Source organism: Phyllopteryx taeniolatus, chromosome 1 (assembly GCF_024500385.1).
Source record: "Phyllopteryx taeniolatus isolate TA_2022b chromosome 1, UOR_Ptae_1.2, whole genome shotgun sequence".
Taxonomy (NCBI): Eukaryota; Metazoa; Chordata; class Actinopteri; order Syngnathiformes; family Syngnathidae; genus Phyllopteryx; species Phyllopteryx taeniolatus.
In genome coordinates, this window is record NC_084502.1 from 37354064 (window position 1) to 37376865 (window position 22802).

General features: G+C 44.2%; 2 protein-coding genes and 1 long non-coding RNA gene across 8 annotated transcripts in view; 1 reads left to right on the top strand and 2 right to left on the bottom strand.

Moving 5' to 3' along the window:
* LOC133487138 (uncharacterized) lies at positions 1-3740 on the bottom strand. 2 transcript variants are annotated; one of them, XR_009791216.1, is made up of 2 exons: positions 3638-3740; positions 1-232 (listed from the first exon to the last, which is right to left on the bottom strand). It is a non-coding gene; the product is annotated as an uncharacterized LOC133487138 (long non-coding RNA). The 2 variants fall into 2 exon arrangements; XR_009791217.1 differs by having other exon boundaries at positions 1-2487; positions 3638-3731.
* Positions 2997-22802, top strand: part of cfap126 (cilia and flagella associated protein 126) — a 23403-nt gene continuing 3597 nt past the window's right edge. Inside the window, exons 1-5 of one of the 4 annotated variants that reach the window (XM_061793193.1) lie at positions 2997-4110; positions 4179-4241; positions 6686-6760; positions 6862-7062; positions 15499-15642. In XM_061793193.1, the coding sequence (XP_061649177.1) occupies positions 4084-4110; positions 4179-4241; positions 6686-6760; positions 6862-7062; positions 15499-15642 (510 nt within the window). In that variant the 5' untranslated portion in view covers positions 2997-4083. Of the gene's footprint in view, positions 4111-4178; positions 4242-6685; positions 6761-6861; positions 7063-15498; positions 15838-22802 lie in introns of those variants that run through there. The other 3 variants (XM_061793176.1, XM_061793201.1, XM_061793185.1) reach the window with 3 other exon arrangements.
* Positions 17552-22802, bottom strand: part of LOC133487109 (alpha-1,3-mannosyl-glycoprotein 4-beta-N-acetylglucosaminyltransferase C-like) — a 13755-nt gene continuing 8504 nt past the window's right edge. For both annotated transcript variants that reach the window (XM_061793154.1, XM_061793164.1), the window contains one exon: positions 17552-21132. In XM_061793154.1, coding sequence (XP_061649138.1) covers positions 20255-21132 — 878 coding nt within the window. In that variant the 3' untranslated portion in view covers positions 17552-20254. The remainder of the gene's footprint in view (positions 21133-22802) is intronic.

Here is a 22802-nt window from a genome sequence, read left to right on the forward strand (position 1 = left end):
TTCATTTTTTAAACAATCTTTATTTAGCAATACATCAAATACAATACATCCATCCATCCATTTTCTACCGCTTATCCGAGGTTGGGTCGCGGGGGCAGTATCTTTAGCAGGGATGCCCAGACTTCCCTCTCCCCAGCCACTTCTTCCAGCTCTTCCGGGGGGATCCCGAGGCGTTCCCAGGCCAGCCGAAGGATGTAGTCTCTCCAGCGTGTTCTGGGTCGTCCCCGGGGGTCTTCTCGCGGTGGGACGTGCAGACAGTGAAATATACAGCGAAATACGTAAATAGGTCAAATGCATGCTCTATTGGGTTAAGGTACGGTGATTGACTTGGCCAGTCTAAGACCTTCCACTTCTTCCCCCCCGATGAAGACCTTTGTTGTGTCGGCTTCTCCCGATTAGTTTGGATGCATTTTTCTTTCAATTGGCAGACAAAATGGCTTTGAATACACCATACTATATATATATATATATATCCATCCATCCATTTTCTACCGCTTATCTGGGTCGGGTCGCGGGGGCAGTAGCTTTAGCAGGGACGCCCAGACTTCCCTCTCCCCAGCCACTTCATCCAGCTCTTCCGGGGGGATCCCGAGGCGTTCCCAGGCCAGCCGAAGGACGTAGTCTCTCCAGCGTGTCCTGGGTCGTCCCCGGGGTCTCCTCCCGGTGGGACGTGCCCGGAACACCTCACCAGGGAGGCGTCCGGGAGGCATCCGAATCAGATGCCCCAGCCACCTCATCTGGCTCCTCTCAATGCGGAGGAGCAGCGGCTCTACTCTGAGCCCCTCCCGGATGACCATGCATCTCACCCTTTCTCTAAGGGAGAGCCCGGACACCCTGCGGAGGAAACTCATTTCGGCCGCTTGTATCCGGGAACTTGTTCTTTCAGTCACGACCCACAGCTCGTGACCATAGGTGAGGGTAGGAACGTAGATCGACCAGTAAATCGAGAGCTTCGCCTTTCGGCTTAGCTCCTTCTTTACCACAACGGACCGATACAAAGTCCGCATCACTGCAGACGCTGCACCAATCCGCCTGTCGATCTTCCGTTCCATTCTTCCCTCACTGGACCGAACTCTGACACCGGTCGTACAGGCACCGAACAGCCCGTATCAGGAGGTTTGGTACCCCATACTCCCGAAGCACCCCCCCCCCCCCCCACACACACACACACACACAGGACTCCCTGAGGGACATGGTCGAACGCCTTCTCCAAGTAGACTGTTTGGGCGTTCGCACCCTCAAGGACCCTGCCGAGGGTGAAGAGCTGGTCCATTGTTCCACGGCCACTGCTCCTCCTGAATCTGAGATTTGACTTCCCGACTGACTTTCCTCTCCACCACCCCAGAATAGACCTTTCCAGGGAGGCTGAGGGGTGTGATGCCCCTGTTGTTGGAACACACTCTCCGGTCCCCCTTCTTAAAAACGGGGACCACCACCCGAATCTGCCAATCCAGAGGCACTGTCCCCGATGTCCACGCGATGTTGCAGAAGCGTGTCAACCAGGACAGCCCCAAAACATCCAGAGCCTTTAGGAACTCCGGGCGAATCTCATCTACCCCCGGGGCCTTGCCACCAAGGAGCTTTTTAACCACCTTGGTGACCTCAAACCCAGAGATAGGAGAGCCCGCATCAGAGAACCCACACTCTGTTTCCTCATGGGAAGGGGTGTCGGTGGAATTGAGGAGGTCTTCAAAGTATTGTCCCCACCGACTCACAACGTCCTGACTCGAGGTCAGCAGCGCCCCATCCCCACTGTACACAGTGTTGATGATGTACTGCTTCCCCCTCCTGAGACACTGGATGGTGGACCAGAATTTCCTCGAATTTCCATTGCCTCACCGAACTCTTCTCACGCCCGAGTTTTTGCCTCAGCAACGACCAAAGCCGCATTCCGCTTGGCCAGCCGGTACCCATCAGCTGGCTCAGGAGTCCCACAGGCCAAAAAGGCCCGATAGGACTCCTTCTTCAGCTTGACGGCATCCCTCACCGTTTGGTGTCCACCAACAGGTTCGGGGATTGCCGCCACGACAGGCACCAACCACCTTACGGCCACAGTTGTGCTCGGCCACCTCAGCAATGGAGGCACGGAACATGGTCCACTCGGACTCAATGTCCCCCGCCTCCCCCAGGACGTGTGTGAAGTTCTGCCGGAGGTGGAAGTTGAAACTCCTTCTGACAGGGGATTCTGCCAGACGTTCCCAGCAGACACTCGCGATACGGTTGGGCCTGCCAGGTCGGACCGGAATCTTCGCCCACCATCAGAGCCACCAGGAGGTGATCAGTTGACAGCTCCGCCCCTCTCTTCACCCGAGTGTCCAAGACATGCGGCCGCAAGTCCGATGACACGACCACAAAGTCGATCATCGAACTGCGACCTAGGGTGTCCTGGTGCCAAGTGCACGTATGGACACCCTTACCCAGTGACGTGCGGTTAGGGGAGGCAAGAGGGGCAGAGGCGCACTACCCCCTGGTGGTCTTTGCTTTCCACTGCATGTGAATAGTGAAAAAATAAATAAATAAATAAAATAAAAATCAACCTTATGATTACATTAAATTGTTCCATTTTTGTTCTATGGTGTGTGCTTTACATTGATTTTCTTTTTAAATCCAATAATTTAAGTTAATAAGTAAATAAGTTGTTTATAAGGTCACCTTTTGATTTGAGTAATAGACGACACTGTTGTAAATGTTGCATATACCCATGATTTCTATTACTATAATGTTGCATGTCTGAGCCATTAGATGGCAGTGTGAGCTAAATAATGGAGTTCTGAACCACTCAAGTGATTAAAGGAAACAAGACTGTTTGAAAGAAGGAATCATTAAATGGGAGTGAAGTGTGATGAAAACTTTGAGATGTATAAATATATCTTGGGTCATTTTGACTCAAACAATAAACGTTGTATTTGATCCTGTTTTGTATTTACACAGTTACTATAACACATTGATTTTCAACACAAACTACACATTCATTCATTCATTCATCAACCGTTCTGCTTATCCTCATTCGGGTCGCGGGCGTGCTGGAGCCTATCCCAGCAATCTTCGGTCGAGAGACGGAGTACACCCTGAACTGGTAGAAGCAAACAACCATTCGCACTCACATTCACAATGGGCACAAATGGGCAATTTAGAGTATTCAATTAACGTACCCTGCATGTCTGTGGGATATGTGGGAGCAAACCAGAGCCTCCGGAAAAAACCCACGCAAGCACGGGGAGAACATGCAAACTCCACACGGGCGGGGCCGGGATTTGAAACCCGGTCCCCAGAACTGTGAGGCAGATGTGCTAACCAGTCGACCACCGCGCCGCCCTACACTTTCAAATGAGTATAATTTGAATTAGTTTTGACTAGAAATAAAACAGTCATGGTTAGATGTTGAGGTTTTTTTTTTAACTACGTATGAACACGACCTATTGGCATAAGATACTTCACGGATACATTTCATATCGTGTCAGATACACTGGGCAAAACGTCTTTGCTATTCAGATAGCTAACGATAGCTCCAAGTGCCTAATAGCTATGCAGTACGCACATTACAGTCAGTGCCGACACAAAACATAAAGGAGGGAAAGCATCGCAGTGTGGTCAGATGTCATTTCATTGATGAGCTTGGTTGTAAATCAAGCATTACCTGCTCATTAGCGTTAACGCAGCTGGAAATGTGTGTGTAGCAGTTCTAATCATAGATATGAAAACTACACACACCGACGTGCATCCGTGACGGCCATGTTGGGAAGGTTGAGTTCCCTTCAAAGGCAACGCATGGAAATGAAGTCATAACTTGCTCATTTTTCGACCGATTTTCATGAGGCTTACTTTTTTTGAGCTATCATCACATTGAAAAAAATTCTAACATGAATACATAAATAAAAACAATTACCAGAATTATTTTGACTAAATCATAGGGTGGACTGAGGCAAGTTTTGGGTGGACTCAATAAAGCTGGCCTCGCCACTGTTGCTACCTCATTGCTCCCTCATAAATGCTGCTTCCTGGACTTTGGGATACCATACTAAACTAGGTCACGTGGTTGGGTTGCTATGCAACGAGCAGATTCGTTTGTAAACAGACCCAGAAATGTCGTCCAGTTTCTCAGCAAACCAGGTAAATATTGACACTTTAAAAATTCGTGATTCTCACATGAACAATGTAACCTTTGTTTTGATCCTCAGTACGACGGTGCCTTCAAGCCCCAAAGGCTGCAGAACTGGTGTCAGCCGAAGCAATATAACAAGGTCGCTAGCGTTATAAAAGCAGTGTTTTATTATCTTGGCAGCTCCAAAAGTAGCCGCGCGGTTATCATCTGCAGTAGGGGTGTCCAAACTCTTTCATCTAAGGGCCGAATATAGAAAATCGAAGGATACTATGACCATATACTCTTCACCTTTAACACATAAAAAACAATCCATCAGTGTAGGTAAAGATATGCTCAGCAATTATAAATTGTTACTTGCTGTGTGTGTGTAAATATATACACACGCACACACACACACAGGAGGGGCAGTGAATTAGTAATGAGCACAAATAAATTTAACCCACTGATAATTCAGTTTTGTGTTGTTTATAGTTTAAATAATTGTTTGAAGGTTTATTTTAAAAATGTGTTTGTTTCAGCCTGTCCTCTTCCTGTCAGCCATTTTGGAAATGACATCATTGTTGATACCAAAATCAGAGAGCTGTGATTGAATTTATTGCTTTAGAAGGGGGCCCATCACTAAACATTTTCAAAAGGTTGACAAAATGTGTATGATGTTGTAGCGGTGTCCAACAAATCTTTGTCACATCTTAGCTATGACTTCCCTCGGAGGGCCGTTATGATTGTGAACCCATATAAATTAATTACCACCTCATCATATACACAACAAATTGATGAATAACTAGTTTTGAATTCAGAAGCCTATCAAAACACTATTTTCAACTATTATTACATTTCTTCGTCTTTTAAGAAGGGGATTATAAACAAAAACGTTATTAGAAGTTTAGACATTTTGCAATTTTGACATTTTCACAAGGAACATGAACTCGACGTACATGATATGCTTTTGCGTACCACTCAAAATGGTCCGCTCCCCCAGTTTGACACTTGTGGGTTAGGGTTATGTCATCAATGTTGTCACTTGATGGTGATGTCAACGATCTTCTCATCGACCCTCGCACTATTCCCAGCATTTACCGCAGAAGATAGATAGTCTGCCGGTCCTTTGCTTGTCACAGGGGTCACTCAAAACACGCTCTTGTACTTCGTCTTAGATCCTGGTCACCCACTTTTTGACTGTGCTGTAGCCTATTGCAGCTTCCCCATACACATTTTGCAACCTTTTGAAAATGTTTAGTGGTAGTTCCCCTTCCAAAGCAGGGAAAAGTCTAGGTCGAGTATGTTGGGTGGGCAGAGCTCATGACCTAATTTCGGAAAATACCCTTTTGAAATTTGATCAAACCTTTTAGACCTTGAAAAAGACCATTTAGTGGACGACCCAAAATAGGGTTAGGCTCGCCACTAATAGATAATAATAATAATAATAAAAATTTATTATAATAATAATAATAATGTATTATTATCATCATCTATTCAATACATTATAAAAGTCTGGTTTATTGTCAGAAAAGCACAGACCTTTTGTAACAGTACAAATACAATGAGAATTTCATCTTAGAGGAAAGGAAAATTTAAAACATTTTGGCTAGTCTCAAGCTCTATTAAAGAAGAAATAGGTTGTTGATAAGGTCACCTTTTGATTTGAATCATAGACAACACTGTTGGAAATGTAGTATATAGAGTATAACAACTACACAAAAAATAAAATAAGTCTCTCACCAGCACCTGGCTGACTTCTTGTTCAAAGAATTGCGTATGTCCAGCTATTGAATAGCAGACATTTGCAATGTTGCCCTTGTGGAAAGTTGGATGTTCCCTTCAAAGACAATGGGTGGACATTGAAAGTAAGTCATAACTTGTTAATTTCTCAACCGTCCTTCCCAAGGTTAACTTTTTTTGTCAATGCCAAACCGTGTGCTACAATCACAGACATTCCCCCCCCCCCCCCCCCCCCCCAAAAAAAAACATTTCTTTTTCAAATTAATTTGAGAACAAATTCACTGAGTGGTCTAAGGGAAGTTTGGGGTTGGCTTGACCTCACCATTGTTCCACAGCAAGAAATTAAATCACAGCTCTCTTTTTGATGGATATTCAACAATGACCTCATTTCCAAAAAGGCTGACAGCAAGAGGAGAAGCTTAAACAAAACTTTAAAAAAAAAAATATAGATAGATATAATTTTATTCTTTTAAACAGCTACGATGAAGCAAAAGATAAATGATTTGTCAGGATTTTGAGGTGGCCAGCGGCCCACTATAGTAGATCAGCTCCTGTACTGAGATGGAGCAGAATCATGTCCACATTCGCTCAATGCAACTCAACTTTATTTATGGAGCACTTTAAAAAAACAAATGCACCTGAAACTTTTAAGAAAAATCAAAACTTAAAACATATTTTAGGTGGAAAACAAGAAAGTAAGACATGAAAACGATCTTCTGTTCTCCTGCCTTTAGACTCATTTTAGAAGGTAATTCATACAAGCTGCATCAATTGTTAATTTTAGTAGATTTTGGGCTGCTAAAAAACACAATGGCCCACAGCCGTAGTTTGGACACCTCTGGTGTAATGTGTGCGTCTTTGTAGGTATCCCGAGCTCTGAGTGGCAGCACCATGTTTGTTGCAGATAACAGAGGACATCTGCTCCCTGGAATGGGAAAGGTAAACCCTTAAACACCTGCATCATTTTTTTTTCTCTGAAAAATGGGCAGTGTGCTTCTGCAACAACATTACTTCCTGTGGGATTGTGTGTCATGTACCAGAGAGGCAGCGCTTGGCCTAACTTTAAAGGGACATGGGATCTACCTGCTCGTATACCAGCGCAGAGAATCAACCCCACTAGTCGCTCTGTGGAGGGTCTCAAAAGACTCAAGGCCTGGGGCTTGGACCCTCAACACACAAGCAACTCTGAGCCACAAAGTGGCAAGAGAAACACTGATGCATTACAAGATGCCGGCAAGCAAGTAAGGCCCACTGTGTTGACAGCACGTGACACACGAGCACGGCCGCCCCCGCGACCACACACACACACACACACACACACAGAGTAAACTACGTGTTCTTCTTTCACAGTCCTTATAGATCATAAAATAAACTATAATAACATTGACCGGCACAACCTTTGAGTGTAATTTCAATCTGAGTTTGAAGCTGTATAGAGCGAACAGCGCTTTGAAAGAAGTAGAAAAGAACTTTAAAGTCTTTCCCTATACAAGAGTCTGTGCTAAATGTACTTTTGCATGTGCAAATACATCCATCCATCCATCTATTTTCTACACCGCTTATCCTCACTCGGGTCGCGGGCATGCTGGAGCCTATCCCAGCTAACTGCGGGCGAGAGTCGGGATACACCCTGAACTGGTTGTCAGCCAATCGCAGGGCACATGTAGACAATCACCCACACTCACACTGTTGGGCAATATAGAGTCTTCAATTAACCTACCGTACATGTTTTTGGAAAGTGGGAGGAAAACCATTAAGCCACGGGGAGAACGTACAAAATCCACAAGGCTGGATTTTAATGTGCAAAAAAGTAGTGTTGAAAACGTATTCACACACTTGGCTTTTTTTTAAAAAAACTTTTATTTTACATCTAATTTAAATGGTTTATTTTTTTTAAATCAGTATTTAATTTGATGGATCTTCACAAATTTTGTTGTAAGTGTCATGAGAAAAAAATACAGTCCCCTCCAAAAGTATTGGAATGGAAAGGTCAATTCCTTGGTTTTTGTTGTATACTGAAGACATTTGGGTTTCAGATTTCATGGTATTTATATCTAGATGTGTTAAAACAACTGGTCACAAATTGTTGTATTGGCTATGGCCAATGTTTGTGCAATAGCTCTGATCGATTTTCCCTCTTCTCCGAGCTTCAAAATGGTTTGCTTATGTATACTATATCGCCAAAAGTATTCGCTCATCTGCCTTGACTGAATTTAAGTGTCATCCCATTCCTAATCCTAGAGTCCAGTGGCGGCGTTCTTTAGACCACTGCATTCAACGCTTTGCATTAAACTTGGTGATGTATGGCTTGGATGCAGCAGCTGCTCAGCCATGGAAACCCATTCCATGAAGCTCTCTGCGCACTTCTCTTGAGCTAATCAGTCTATATTCCGCCTCAAGCTAACACGAACGCCGCATTGCTAACGCTCGCCGATCAAGTCAACGAAATTGAAAAAAAACACCCCGACTCACCCCTCATTATTCTCGGGGACTTTAACAAAGCTAAACTCAACCACGAACTCCCTAAATACAAGCAGCACATCGACTGTCCTACCAGGGAAAATAATACTTTAGACCACTGCTACACCACGGTAAAAAACGCATACCGTGCTATACCTCGTGCAGCCTTGGGCTCGTCTGATCACTGCTTAATTCACTTAATACCGACGTACAGGCAAGAACTTAAATGTGCGAAGCCTACAGTGAAAACAGTCAAAAAGTGGACAAATGAAGCCAAGATGGAACTTCAAAGCTGCTTAGACTGCACAGACTGGAGTGTCTTTGAAAATTCAGCTGGCAGCCTGGATGAATATACGGACACTGTTACATCCTATATCAGTTTCTGTGAAGAGGTCTGTGTTCCAACCAAATCATTTCGCACATTCAACAACAATAAGCCGTGGTTCACTGCTAAACTTAAGCAGCTTCGCCAAGCTAAGGAGGACGCATATCAGAGCGGGGACAGGGCCCTGTATAATCGAGCTAGAAACCAGCTGACTAAAGAAATTAACATTGCAAAGAGGATCTATACAGCAAAGTTGGAAAAACAGTTTAGCACAAACGACTCTAAATCAGTCTGGCATGCATTCCAGTCGCTGACTAATTACAAGCGACGATCCCCCCAAGCTGAGAACAATAGCACACTAGCCAACGACTTGAATACCTTCTACTGCAGATTTGAAAAGGACAGTTTCACACCACACACCAACCCGGCCGCACCCGCGACCACAATCACACCTCTGACCTCTGCGTTAACCATCCATGAACAGGATGTGAGACGCATCTTCAAACAACAAAAGATTAACAAAGCGGCAGGCCCGGACCACGTGTCTCCATCCTGCCTCAAAGTCTGCGCGGACCAGCTCGCGCCAGTCTTCACTCAGATCTTCAACAGATCACTGGAAATGTGCGAAGTTCCATCCTGCTTCAAACGCTCCACCATCATCCCAGTCCCCAAGAAACCTGCAATCTCGGGTCTGAATGACTACAGGCCTGTCGCTTTGACATCTGTGGTCATGAAGTCCTTTGAACGTCTTGTGCTGGACCACCTCAAGAGTGTCACAGGTCCCCTGCTGGACCCCCTGCAGTTTGCCTACCAAGCGAACAGATCTGCGGATGATGCAGTCAACATGGGACTGCACTTCATCCTAGAACACCTCGACAGTGCAGGGACCTACGCGAGGATCCTGTTCGTGGACTTCAGCTCAGCGTTCAACACCATCATCCCTGATCTCCTTTCATCCAAGCTTCTCCAGCTCAGCGTCTCACCTGCCATCTGCCAGTGGATCTACAGCTTTCTGACGGGCAGGACACAGCAGGTCAGGCTGGGGGAGGCCACCTCATCCACACGCAGCATCAGCACTGGGGCGCCCCAAGGTTGTGTCCTCTCTCCGCTGCTCTTCTCTCTCTACACGAACGACTGCACCTCAGCGAACCCGACTGTCAAACTCCTGAAGTTTGCAGATGACACCACTGTCATCGGCCTCATCAAGGACGGTGACGAGTCTGCATATCGACAGGAAGCGGAGCGGCTGGAGCTGTGGTGCGGCCGACACAACCTGGAGCTGAACACGCTCAAGACTGTAGAGATGATCGTGGACTTCAGGAGGCATCCTTCGCCACAGCTGCCCCTCACGCTGTCCAGCTGCCTTGTGTCAACCGTCGAGACCTTCAAGTTCCTGGGAATTACAATCTCCCAGGACCTGAAGTGGGCGACCAACATCAACTCCGTCCTCAAAAAGGCCCAGCAGAGGATGTACTTCCTGCGGCTTCTGAGAAAGCATGGCCTGCCACCGGAGCTGCTGAGACAGTTCTACACAGCGGTCATCGAATCAGTCCTGTGTTCTTCCATCACAGTCTGGTTTGGTGCTGCTACAAAAAAGGACAAACTCCGACTGCAACGGACAATCAAAACTGCTGAAAGGATTGTCGGTACCCCCCTACCCACCCTTGAGGACTTGCACGCTGCCAGAACTAAGACAAGGGCGTGCAAAATCCTCTCGGACCCTCCCCACCCTGGTCACCAGCTCTTCCAGCTCCTTCCCTCAGGTAGGCGCTACCGATCAATGCAAACTAGAACTAGTAGACATTCCAACAGCTTCTTCCCTCTTGCAATCAACTTCTTGAACAGCTAACTTACAATTCCATTACAACAAGCTGGCAATTTTTTGACTTGAGTTCGTTGTCACATTTCTGTATTATGTATTACTCGTGCACTCACTGTAGTTGTCTCGCCGTGCTGCACTATTTGCATATAGTGGCCACTCATGCCAGAGTAGCATCTGCTCCATTTGCACACTGATTGAGGAGTATCTGTAACATTTGCACAACCATTGTCCCAGATTATCGCAGTACTCGTCACTTTAAACCGCATACACTCCTTGAAGTCTCAGTGCCCTTTGCACAATGGTCATTGCACCGGACTATTGCGTTATTAGCCATTCCAACTGAGGACTCTGCATCTTTTTGCACAATTGTTGTTTGTTGTTGTTTTTTGTCAATGTCTTTATGTCTCCAAAGTGTTCTGTAAATTGACTGTCTGTTGTACTAGAGCGGCTCCAACTACCGGAGACAAATTCCTTGTGTGTTTTGGACATACTTGGCAAATAAAGATGATTCTGATTCTGACATGAAGTTTGGAGATCTGTAGCAACTGACTCGGCAGAAAGTTGGCGACCTTCGCACGATGCGCCTCAACATCCACTGACCCCGCTCCGTCAGTTTATGTGGCCTACCACTTTGTGACTGAGTTGCTGTTGTTCCCAAACGCTTCCACGTTCTTATAATACAGCTGACAGTCAACTGTGGAATATTTAGGAGCAAGGACATTTCTCAACTGGACTTGTTGCACAGGTGGTATCCTATCACAGTTCCACGCTGGAATTCACTGAGCTCCTGAGAGCGACCCATTCTTTCACAAATGTTTGTAAAAACAGTCTGCATGCCTAGGTCCTTGATTTTATACACCTGTGGCCACGGAAGTGATTGGAAAACCTGATTCCGATTATTTGGATGGGTGAGCGAATACTTTTGGCAATATAGTATATATAGCTATGTAATAGAGTAGATATTGATGTGGCAGTTCAGCTATTTAACATTTTTAAATCCAATTGAACATTTATTTAGAAAAATAAAATTATTCCCTTGCAGCTGTTGAGATTTGACCGCCTAGATTAAAATCTAAAAATTGCTTTACAAAAAAATATTTTTATCAGAAATTGTAGAAAACCAGCACACATTTCTTTATATCGCTATCTGTATGTATATACACACACACTGGCTGAAAAAAGTATTTAACACGTCATTATTTTTCTCACTAAATGTATTTCTAAAGTTGCTATTGACCAGATGTTTGTGGAGGGGGGGGGGACCAACTAATCCATACATACAAAGAAAGTAGAACATATAAGATGAAAAATTAAGTTATGTCTAATAATGTGAAATCACACAGGGGGAAAGTATTGAGCACACCAACTGATATTTAATACTTTGTATAAAAGCTTTTGGTTGCTCTGGTATAATTTTGGCCCATTCCACCCATGTATGTATGTACATATATATATATATATATTGGCTGGCGAGCATTTCAGGGTGTACCCCGCCTCTTGCCCAGAGTCACCTGGGATAGACTCCAGCACACCCGCGAACCTAGTGAGGATAAGCGGCTCAGAAAATGGATGGAGGGAGATTTGTGATATGATATGATGTGCATGTGTATTCACCCCCCTTTGTTATGAAGCCCCTAAGGAGCTCTGATGCAACCAATTAGTCATATAAGTAAAATAAAGTCTACCTGTGTGCAATCAAAAGTGTTACATGATCTTTCAGTCCAGTACACACCTTTTCTGAAAGGCCCAAGAGGCTGTCACACCATAGTAAGAGGCACTGTTAAATGAACACAACCAAGAAGACCAAGAAACTCTCCAAATAAGTCAAGGTTGTCTTAAAAAAAATCTCAATCTTTAATAATCAATCAAATGCAAATAATATGGCACCACAACAAACCTGCTAAGTGAGGGATGCCCAGCAAAACTCAAGGAGCAGGCAAGGAGGGCATTAATCAGAAAGACAGGACAGAGTTCAAAGGTAACACTGGAGGAGCTGCCGAGTTCAACAGCAGAAGCTGCAGTACAGGTATCTGTCTGGACCACGATAAGTCATACATTCCATAGAGCTGGTCTTCATGGAAGAGTGGCCAGAAGAAAGTTGTTACTTTCAGCTAAAAATAAGAGGATACGTTTTGAGCGTGCAAAAAGGCATGTGGTAGACTCCCAAAATATATGGAGGAAGGAGCTCTGGCCAGATGAGACTAAAATAGATTTTTTTTCAGCCATCAAGGAAAACTGCAGCTAGTTGTGTGCGACACTGCATATTTTGGTCCATCCATCCATTTTCCGTACGGCTTATCCTACTAGGGTCGCGGGCGTGCTGGAGCCTATCCCAGCTAACTTCGGGCGAGAAGCGAGGTAAACCCTGAACTGATCGCGAGCCAATCGCAGGGCACAAATAAACAACCAACCATTCGCACTCACATTCACACCTACAGGCAATTTAAAGTCTTTAATTAAGCTACCATGCATGTTTTTGGAATGTGGGAGAAAACCCATGCAGGCACAGGGAGAACATGCAAACTCCACACTGATGAGGCTGGATTTGAACCCGGGTCCTCAGAACAGTCAGGCAAATGTGCTAACCAGTCTTCCGGTATCGATAGTATCAATATTTGGATCTGCCACAGTGCTGCATATTTTGGTGTCAATCCGATACCAAGGTAAATTCAGGGCCAGTATCGCCGATACCTATACTTTTCAATAATTAGGGTATATCCATCCATCCATTTTCTGAGCCGCTTCTCCTCAGTAGGGTCGCGGGCGTGCTGGAGGCTATCCCAGCTATCATCGGGCAGGAGGCGGGGTACACCCTGAACTGGTTGCCAGCCAATCGCAGGGCACATACAAACAAACAACTAACCATTCGGACTCACATTCACACCCACGGGCAATTTAGAGTTTTCAATTAACGTGCATGTTTTTGGGATGTAGGAGGAAACCGGAGTGCCCGGAGAAAACCCACGCAGGCACGGGGAGAACATGCAAACTCCACACAGGCGGGGCCGGGGATTGAACCCCGCTCCTCAGAACTGTGAGGCTGACGCTCTGACCAGTCGCCCACCGTGCCGCTAATTATGGGATATGCATCATGGAATTGCTAAATATCAATTTAATTTTCATGACGAAGTGTTTTTGTGATGTTTCCTTTTTTATTACTAATTAGTTAAAACACAGGACAGAATAAGGACACATTTTATTGGTGAATAGGAAATTATTGTCAAAATAGCATTTTTTAAATTTCTTTTGGGTTTTGTTTTGCATGATTTTTAGTGTGGTTTTATACTGTACATTTATGGTTTTATCATTGTATCTTATCGCCTTTTTACATATTGTACAGATTGCCGTTGTGTCATTCTGCGCCTGAAAATATTGCCACACGGCGCTCCGCTTCCTCTCTGCCATTGTTCTGCTCCATATCTCTGTGAATGCATGCATTGTGTGTGTGCTGTTGGGTGGGCGGACCCGAGTCGGTGACTTGCTACTTGTTTGCTTTGCGCAGCGAAGTCCCGTGACAGCACAACATCGAAACACAAGTGGGGGGAGGAGGATCAATGTGCGTCTGCTCTGCAGTAAGACAGAAATGGCAAGTCTGTTTGACGAAAGCGAAGCAGTGCACACAAGATGAAACTGGAACTACTGTATCAATATTTTCACGCTCGTATCGGCTCGATATTGACTTGGTATCGATGCGATCAATATTTGGATCGATCTGCCCACCCCTTGGTGTAGCCCAAGAACACCATCCCCACTGTGAAACATCGTAGTGGCAGCATCATGCTGTGGGGATGTTATTCAACTGCAATCACTGGGAAACTGGTCGAGGGAAAGATGGTTGGTGCTAAATACAGGAATATTCTTGACCAAAAGCCTGCACAGTATATATATTCTCATTTCACTTCAAACCTGAGATTTTGTGCAGATCCATCAAAAAAGTTCAGATAAAGAAATCACTAAAATTAGATGTAACAAAATGGAGGAAAAGCCAAGGGGTTGAATATTTTTGCATGGAACTGTAGGAGCGCACATTACTCAGGCAAGTGAAAATAGAGAAACAACATTATACTGACGAATGAGGGTGGCATCTCTTTGGAGTGCTCGTCGTGAGTTCTCTCACCTCCAATCATTAGAAGAAGCATAAGTAACAGCTTTTTCTATGCGACTGGTTAATGTTGGTTCTACTGTACATTGCTTAAACTGTTACTTGATTGATTTATTCAGTGGGCCTGAATCACTTTAAACACAAAAGAAATCCATCCAACCATTTTCTATACCACTTATATCGTGTTTAGGGTCACGGGAAACTGGAGCCTGTACTGGCTGACCACTTAGTGGCATCACTACACCATAAGTGACTTACAAAATAAATATAAAATAGAAAGACACTTGCAAAAGGTGTGATTTTTTTTTTTTGGTGCGAATTAGTGAATGAGTCGATAGTAACCTAAGAGTCTTATTTGGGAGTTGAAGTCATTTCCCTCATAATTCTTCTAAAAATAGTTAGTTAGTTAGTTAGTTAGTTAGTTAGAGCTCTCAATGCCATGAGGCATATTAGGCCGCAATTGCGGTTTCAGTAATCTGTAAGTTTTTTTGTTTTTGTTTGTTTTTTACGGGAGCAGGTGATTGGCCCACTGCCCAACCCCAGCACCTGTATTTCCTATGTATTCCTCTGTCTCCCAAAAAATGAGAGCTGTCATTGACTTATGCTACCAATTAGGGTATGCGATTGACAGGCGACCAGTCCAGGGTGTGCCCTGCCTCTCGCCCAGGGACCCGTGACCTTAATGAGGATGAGGGTTTAGTCAATGGATGGATGAATGGATCTGTAGGTCTAGCAAAAGAGGCAATGATTCTAACATTTCAGGCACTCACTGAGCATCACAATCAGAAAATGAGTTGTGCCGTGAGAGAATATTGTCCAAAAGGTTCCCCCCATGGACAGTAATGGCTTTCCTCAGCTCTACAACGTCGGTTTCTTTAGACTACATGTGGTTGTCTACAACCCTAAATTTTCTTGAGTTGGACTCATTATAATGCTTTTTCAAATATGTTCTTTCACCATAATTTCAGAACACTAAGGGTGTACAGCAGGATGGTGCCGTCTCAGCCTCCTTGCCCCCATCTGTAGCAGAAGTCCGGCCAGCGTCTCACAGCCGCCCCATTTCTGCAGACCGCAGAACTGGCAACCAGAGCCAGGACACGCAGACAGCTGAGGTATCATCTGTCAGTCTGCCTGCCGAGGACAGACAAAATGCTGGCGATACTGTGACGAGCAGGCCGGAGAGCCAGAGAGCAATGTCAGCTTTGAAGCCCATGACACGAGAAGGGGAAACCGCAAGGCATAATACTAGTCCTGTTTCAGCCCTTACCCCCAAATGAATAATAAAAAAAAAGTATATGCATATTTCACATCCATCCATCCATTTTCTTTACCGCTTCTCCTCACTAGGGTCACGGGCTGCTGGAGCCCATCCCAGCTATCTTCAGGCGGGAGGCGGGGTACAGCCTGAATCGGTCGCCAGCCAATCGCAGGGCACATAGACAATTTTCCCCTTTAACTAAATTGGGATGATTGTACTGATAGACCAGATCAAACTATCCATCCATCCATCCATTTTCTGAGCCGCTTCTCCTCACTAGGGTCGCGGGCATGCTGGAGCCTATCCCAGCTATCATCGGGCAGGAGGCGGGGTACACCCTGAACTGGTTGCCAGCCAATCGCAGGGCACATACAAACAAACAACCATTCGCACGCACAGTCACACCTACGGGCAATATAGAGTCTTCAATTCATGCATGTTTTTAGGATGTGGGAGGAAACCGGAGTGCCCGGAGAAAACCCACGCAGACACGGGGAGAACATGCAAACTCCACACAGGCGGGGCTGGGGATTGAACCCGGGTCCTCAGAACTGTGAGGCTGACGCTCTAACCAGTCGGCCACCGTGCCGCCCAGATCAAACTACTACTATATAAATTAGATTTTTTTTTTTTTTTTTAAACGGTCTTCAATGTAACTCTCTGGTCTGTCAACTTAACACCTCTCCATTTAGAATGCCTTTAAGAATTCTTTAGTTATCAAATTTTGTCAAAGTATTGTCAGAACAAAACAGGCGCAATGTTTTATATGGCAATTTAGTAACTCCTATTTATGTGTTTCCAAATTAAATTATAAAAAAGTACATTTTCTTTCACACCCAACAAAAATTAGACAAGACGAGCACAACTGTATGGCCAGTCCAGTATGATCATGTTAAATATGATCTACATCTGTAAAAGGAAAAATAAAGCTCACTTTGCAAGGCCGTCAAGAGTTGACATACTTGTGTGTTGGGGAACAATAAATCCATCTCAAGAATTTTGAGGAAAAACACCAAATAATTCCGTGAGCACAGATTGGATCTCACCCCATGACTTGTGACTCAACTCAATAAAACCTCATAAAGCCCATGAGTCACCACAACCTCACCCCCTCCACATCAACAACAAGTTTAGGAATTATGACTGAGTGACAATAAAGCAAATACACACATGAAGTTTTACTCCAGATATTAACTTCTACTAAATTGATACAATATGTTGGCGATAGCAATTTATAACTTGGTTTTAAAATGAGCTTTTGTCATCATTAAAACCATGCACACAAGTGGTGCAATGGCTCACAAAATCCACAGTTGAGTTTGAATCTGAGTTTTGTGCTCACGGTTTTCGGTTTGGTATACACTGACTCTTACAACAACAACAAAAATCAATTGTGTCTTGTATAGGTAAAAGGCAACGTACATGTTCACGGCATTATTATTAATTACTATACTTGTTGTCATTTTAATATTATTGGAATTATTTATTAATCTGAAATATATATTTGCTGTTCTATCTATGCCATCAACATATTGTGACAGGCAGAACAATTAAATGTTCTTCCATTGGATGGAAAAAGGTACAATAAACCACCTGTATCCACCTGTTGCCATTCATACAACAGAATAAGTCATGGCTACCTGCAAATATATCAGTTTTGTGTTATAAATGAGCCCAGATTTCACACTAAGTACGGACCCAAATTCCAATGAAGTTGGGATGTTGTGTAAAACGTAAAAACAGATTTACAAATCCTTTCCAACTTATATACAATTGAACACACTACAAAGTTTATTCAATTAATATATAATATAAAAATGTTCAAACTGATAAACTATTGTTTTTTTTTCAAATATTCACTCATTCCAAAAAAGCTGGTACAGGGGCATGTTTACCACTGTGTTACATCACCTTTCCTTTTAACAACACTCAATAAGAGCACAAAATGTTGAAGCTTTGTAGGTGCAATTCTTTCCCATTCTTGCTTGATGTACAACTTCAGTTGCTCAACAGTCCGGGGTCTCCGTTGTCGTATTTTGCGCTTCACAATGCGCCTGCACACATTTTCAATGGGAGACAGGTCTGGACTGCTGGCAGGACAGTCTAGTACTCGCACTCTTTTACTACAAAGCCAGGCTGTCGTAACATGTGCAGAATGTGTCTTGTCATTGTCTAGCTGAAATAAGCAGGGATGTCTCTGAAAAAGACGTTACTTGGATGGCAGCATATGTTGCTCCAAAACCGGTATGTCCAGTGGGTACGGAAAGTATTCAGACTCCCTTAAATTTTTCACTCTTTGCTGTATTGGAGCTATTTGCTAAAATCATTTAAGTAATTTTTTTTCCGCATTAATGTACACACAGCACCCCAATATTGACAGAAAAAAGTTGAAAAAGTGTTGAATTTTTGACAGATTTATTAAAAAAAGAAAAACTGAAATATCACACAGCCATAAATATTCAGACCCTTTGCTCAGTATTTAGAAGAAGCACCCTTTTGAGCTAATACAGCCATGAGTGAACGTTGGTGGACAGCCGTTTTCAGGTCTCTCCAGAGATGCTCAATTGGGTTTAAGTTAGGACTCTGGCTGGGTTATTCAAGAGCAGTCATGGAGTTGTTCTGAAGCCACTACTTCATTATTTGATCTGTATGCTTCGGGTCATGATCTTGTTGGTAGGCGACCCTTCAGTCCAGTCTGAGGTCCTAGTAACTCTGCAGAAGGTTTCCGTCCAGGATATCCCTATACTTGGCCGCATTCATCTTTCCTTCGATTGCAACCAGTCATCCTGTCCTTGCAGCTGAAAAACACCCCCACAGCATGATGCTGCCACCACGCTTCACTGTTGGGACTGTATTGGACAGGTGATGAGCAGTGCCTTTTTTTCTTGACACATACTGCTTAGAATTAAGGCCAAAAAGTTCTATCTTGGTCTCATCAAACCAGAGAATCTTATTTCTCACCATCTTGGAGTCCTTCAGGTGTTTTTTTTAACCAAACTCCATACGGGCTTGCACTGAGGAGAGGCTTCCGTCGAGCCACTCTGCCATACAGCCCCGACTGGTGGAGGGCTGCAGTGATGGTTGACTTTCTAGAACTTTCTCCCATCTCCCGACTGCATCTCAGGAGCTCAGCCACAGTGATCTTTGGGTTCTTCTTTACCTCTCTCACCAAGGCTCTTCTCCCCCAATTGCTCAGTTTGGCCGCATGGCCAGCTTGAGGAAGGCTTGTGGTCATCCCAAACGTCTTCCATTTAAGGATTATGGAGGCCACTGTGCTTTTAGGAACCTTAAGTGCAGCAGATTTTTTTTTTTTGTAACCTTGCCCAGATCTGTGCCTTGCCACAATTCTGTCTGAGCTCTTCAGGAAGTTCCTTTGACCTCATGATTCTCATTTGCTCTTACATGCACTGTGAGCTGTAAGGTCTTATATAGACAGGTGTGTGGCTTTCCTAATCAAGTCCAGTCAGTATAATCAAACACAGCTGGACTCCAATGAAGGTGTAGAACCATCTCAAGCATGATCAGAAGAAATGGACAGCACCCGAGTTAAATATGAGTGTCACAGTGTCTGTGGGATATTTCAGTTTTTCTTTTTTAATAAATCTGAAAAAAATTCAACAATTCTGTTTTTTTCTGTCAATATGGAGTGCTGTGTGTACATTAATGAGGGGGGGAAATAACTTAAATGATTTTAGCAAATGGCTTTAATATAATTAAGAGTTACAAATTTAACGGTGTCTGAATATTTTCCGTACCCACTGTATATGTGCCCTGCGAGAGACTGGCGATCAGTTCAGTGTGTAGTCTGCCTTTCGCCCGATGTCTGCTGGAATAGACATCCCGCGACCCTGAACAGGATAAGTGGTGTTGGGAATGGAAACCATTGTGTCCAATTAGGCACTAAAATGTTGTGGGTATTTAAGTTAAAAATATATCCATCCATTCATTTTCTATAGCGCTTGTCCTCATTAGGCTCGCAGGAGTGCTAGGGCCTATCCCAACTGACTTCAGGCTTCACACCCTGGACTTGTTGCCAGTTAATCAAAGTTTTAAGATATATATTGTTCTGTAATTTTAACAAAACAAAACAAAAACAAAAAAACATTGAACCATCTTAACATTCGCATTTCAAAAATCTTAACACTTGCAGTGAAACAATTCCACTAAGGGAGTTTAAAAATATATTTTATACTGAGCCCAACAATCCCCACAGGGCAACGCACAACATATTATAGCCGTACGAAAATAGTCTGAATTTAACAACTAATTGAAATGTATTCGTGAAATTTTACTTCAATTAAAAAAGACAATCATTTAGTGTGTGCCATGCACAGAGCTGCTTATTGTACGATCTTTTTCCAACCTACTGTTCTCTGGTGCCTCGCCCCCAAGGGGTTGCAAACCATTGATCTACCTTGAGAGGAAACACCGATTCACATAAGTACTTGCTATGGAGGTGAGCTGGGTTATGTTGAGATCCTGATTTTCCTAATGATGACCCACTCCTTCTGCCCAGCTGTGACTTGTATCCTCAAACACGAAGAGGCAGAGCCATAGTTTTTGTCCACCTCCTGCATCGCAAAGCAACCATTCTCTATGAACCCCAATATATGGAAATCCTTGCAAGTTTTCTTCTCTTTTGTAGTGGTGATCACATTGTGTCCAATTTCCACTTGTGCTGAGGCCAGGATGTCTTTCCCCTCTGTCCCAGTCTCTACAGTTATTCCCGTCACAACGCTGGGGTCTGTGAATACCACAGTCAAATAATTGCCTTTCTCTGGAGAGCTGCCCCAGAAGAATCCTTCCCCAGCATCCCAGGCCAGTTTGGGAAAGTGTTTCTTATAGGTAGACATGTCTGAGAAAACCTCAGCTGGAGGATTGGAGTAGACACTCGCCTCAAAGTCCTTGTCTTTTAGTTTGTTATAAGTCCCTTGGAATGAGGAAAAAGTCCCTATGTGCTGGAATAGTGAAGGCTTGAACAGGATGGGCTCCTTCTGAGTCAGAAGCAGTCGAAAGTGAGACATCAACCAGTCGCAGGGCATTTCTTGATAGAAGAGGAAGAGAAAACGTGCCAGCAGAGGGAGGTGAGCCGACTGGTAGAGTTTTCCGATGTAGCCAAGGCTGGAGAACTCCAGCATTGCCCAGGTTGTCTTTTTGGCTTCTTGCTCTTCAATGCACTTCTTTATGGTTGTGGGAAAGTTCTTTGCGGAGGACACGTCGTCCTCGAGCTGAAGGTAGTATCTGCCGAGGCCTGAGCTGTAGTGCACAAGGAAAGCATAATCCAGGTTTTGCTTGGAACGGAACGATACTCTTTCTGGAGAATCATTGTAGTTCCTCTTTAGACCTGTAGGGGGGGGGGGTAGAGAGATGCTATTTAAACACAACAGGGAACCTGGATTATTATGAATACAGGAAGTCCTCGATTTACGAACGAGTTCCGTTCCTACGCTGGCGACGTAATACGATTTTCCACGTAAGTCGGATTTCACCTTCGAAATTTACGGCGAAATACTTCTGTTACGGGTAATGTCCCACGTGATTGTGAAAGCAAGCTCAGTGTGTGTGGGCGTGTGCGTCGATGTGTGGGTGAGGTGCGAGTGTGTACAGTGGCAAGTGTAGTGACAGGGACCGGGGGAAGATTAGCGGAGGACCCGTTGACGTTGAATGTGCAAAGGAGCTAATGAAGCCATTAAAGCAGCAAATCAGTGCGTCGTGCCTTTATCGGTCAGGTGACCGTGGTAAGAAAGGTTAACACTTCGTATTAAGAAACTAAAATACATTAAAATACAAAAATAAGATGCTGTACTTACCATTACTGCTGAGAGTGTGAAAAAAGCAGGGCAAAAAAGGCAAAGATACCCCCGCCGCACAAACACAGCCAAGCACTATGCACTACCTAAGCAGAAACACTATGGTGCTGGGACAAAACGGCGGACGAGGCACGGGCGTCGTAAAGTCGAAACGTCGTAGGTCGACTGCGTCATAACTCGAGGACTTCCTGTAGTTTGAAAAATATATGCCAGAGAGTATTGTTATATTGCCTTTTTCTATGTGGTTATACAGGGTTTGTGTAGTGTTTTTATTTGATCCATCCGAGATCTCTTTTACACTACAGGGATCGATGTGAGGGAGCAGGAGATTAGACTAGGTTTTCCCAAACTTTTTTGATCCAAGGCACATACAGTGGATATAAAACGTCTACACACCCTTGTTCAAATTCCACGTTTTTGTGATGTGGAAAAATGAAACCAAAATTAATAATTTCTAAACTTTTTCGACCATTAATGTGACCTATCACCTCTTCAACTCAACTGAAAAACTCAATAAAAGTAAACAATTAAATTAATGTGGTTGTACTACGGTGGGCGACTGGTTAGCACATATGCCTCACAGTTCTGAGGACCGGGGTTAAAATCCCGGCCCCGCCTGTGTGGAGTTTGCATGTTCTCCCTGTACCTTCGTGGGTTTTCTCCGGGCACTCCGATTTCCTCCCACATCCAAAAAACATGCGCGGTAGGTTGATTGAAGACTCTAAATTGCCCGTAGGTGTGAATGTGAGCACGAATGGTTGTTTGTCTCTATGTGCCCTGCGATTGGCTGGCGACTGGTTCAGGGTGTACCCCGCCTCCCACCCGAAGATAGCTGGGATGGGCTCCAGCAGCCCGCGACCCTAGTGAGGAGAGGCGGTAAAGAAAATGGATGGATGGATGGTTACACTAGAGTGCTTAACTAAGGATGATTAAGGCCCCAGTTCCAGCTGAAAATAAACAGCCCCAAAGCATGATGCTGCCACCACCATACTTCACTGGTGTGGTGGTCTTTTGGTGATGAGCAATACTGCGTTGGCGCCAAACATACAGTACCTTTTGGAATTATGAGCCAAAAAGTACAGACCTTGGTTTCAAAATTTTGCAAAACACACACATGAAATATTCCTAATGCAGGTGGAAAAATGTGTTATGGTATGGTCAGATGAAACCAAGTTTGTACTTTTTGGCCAATCTTACAGTAAAG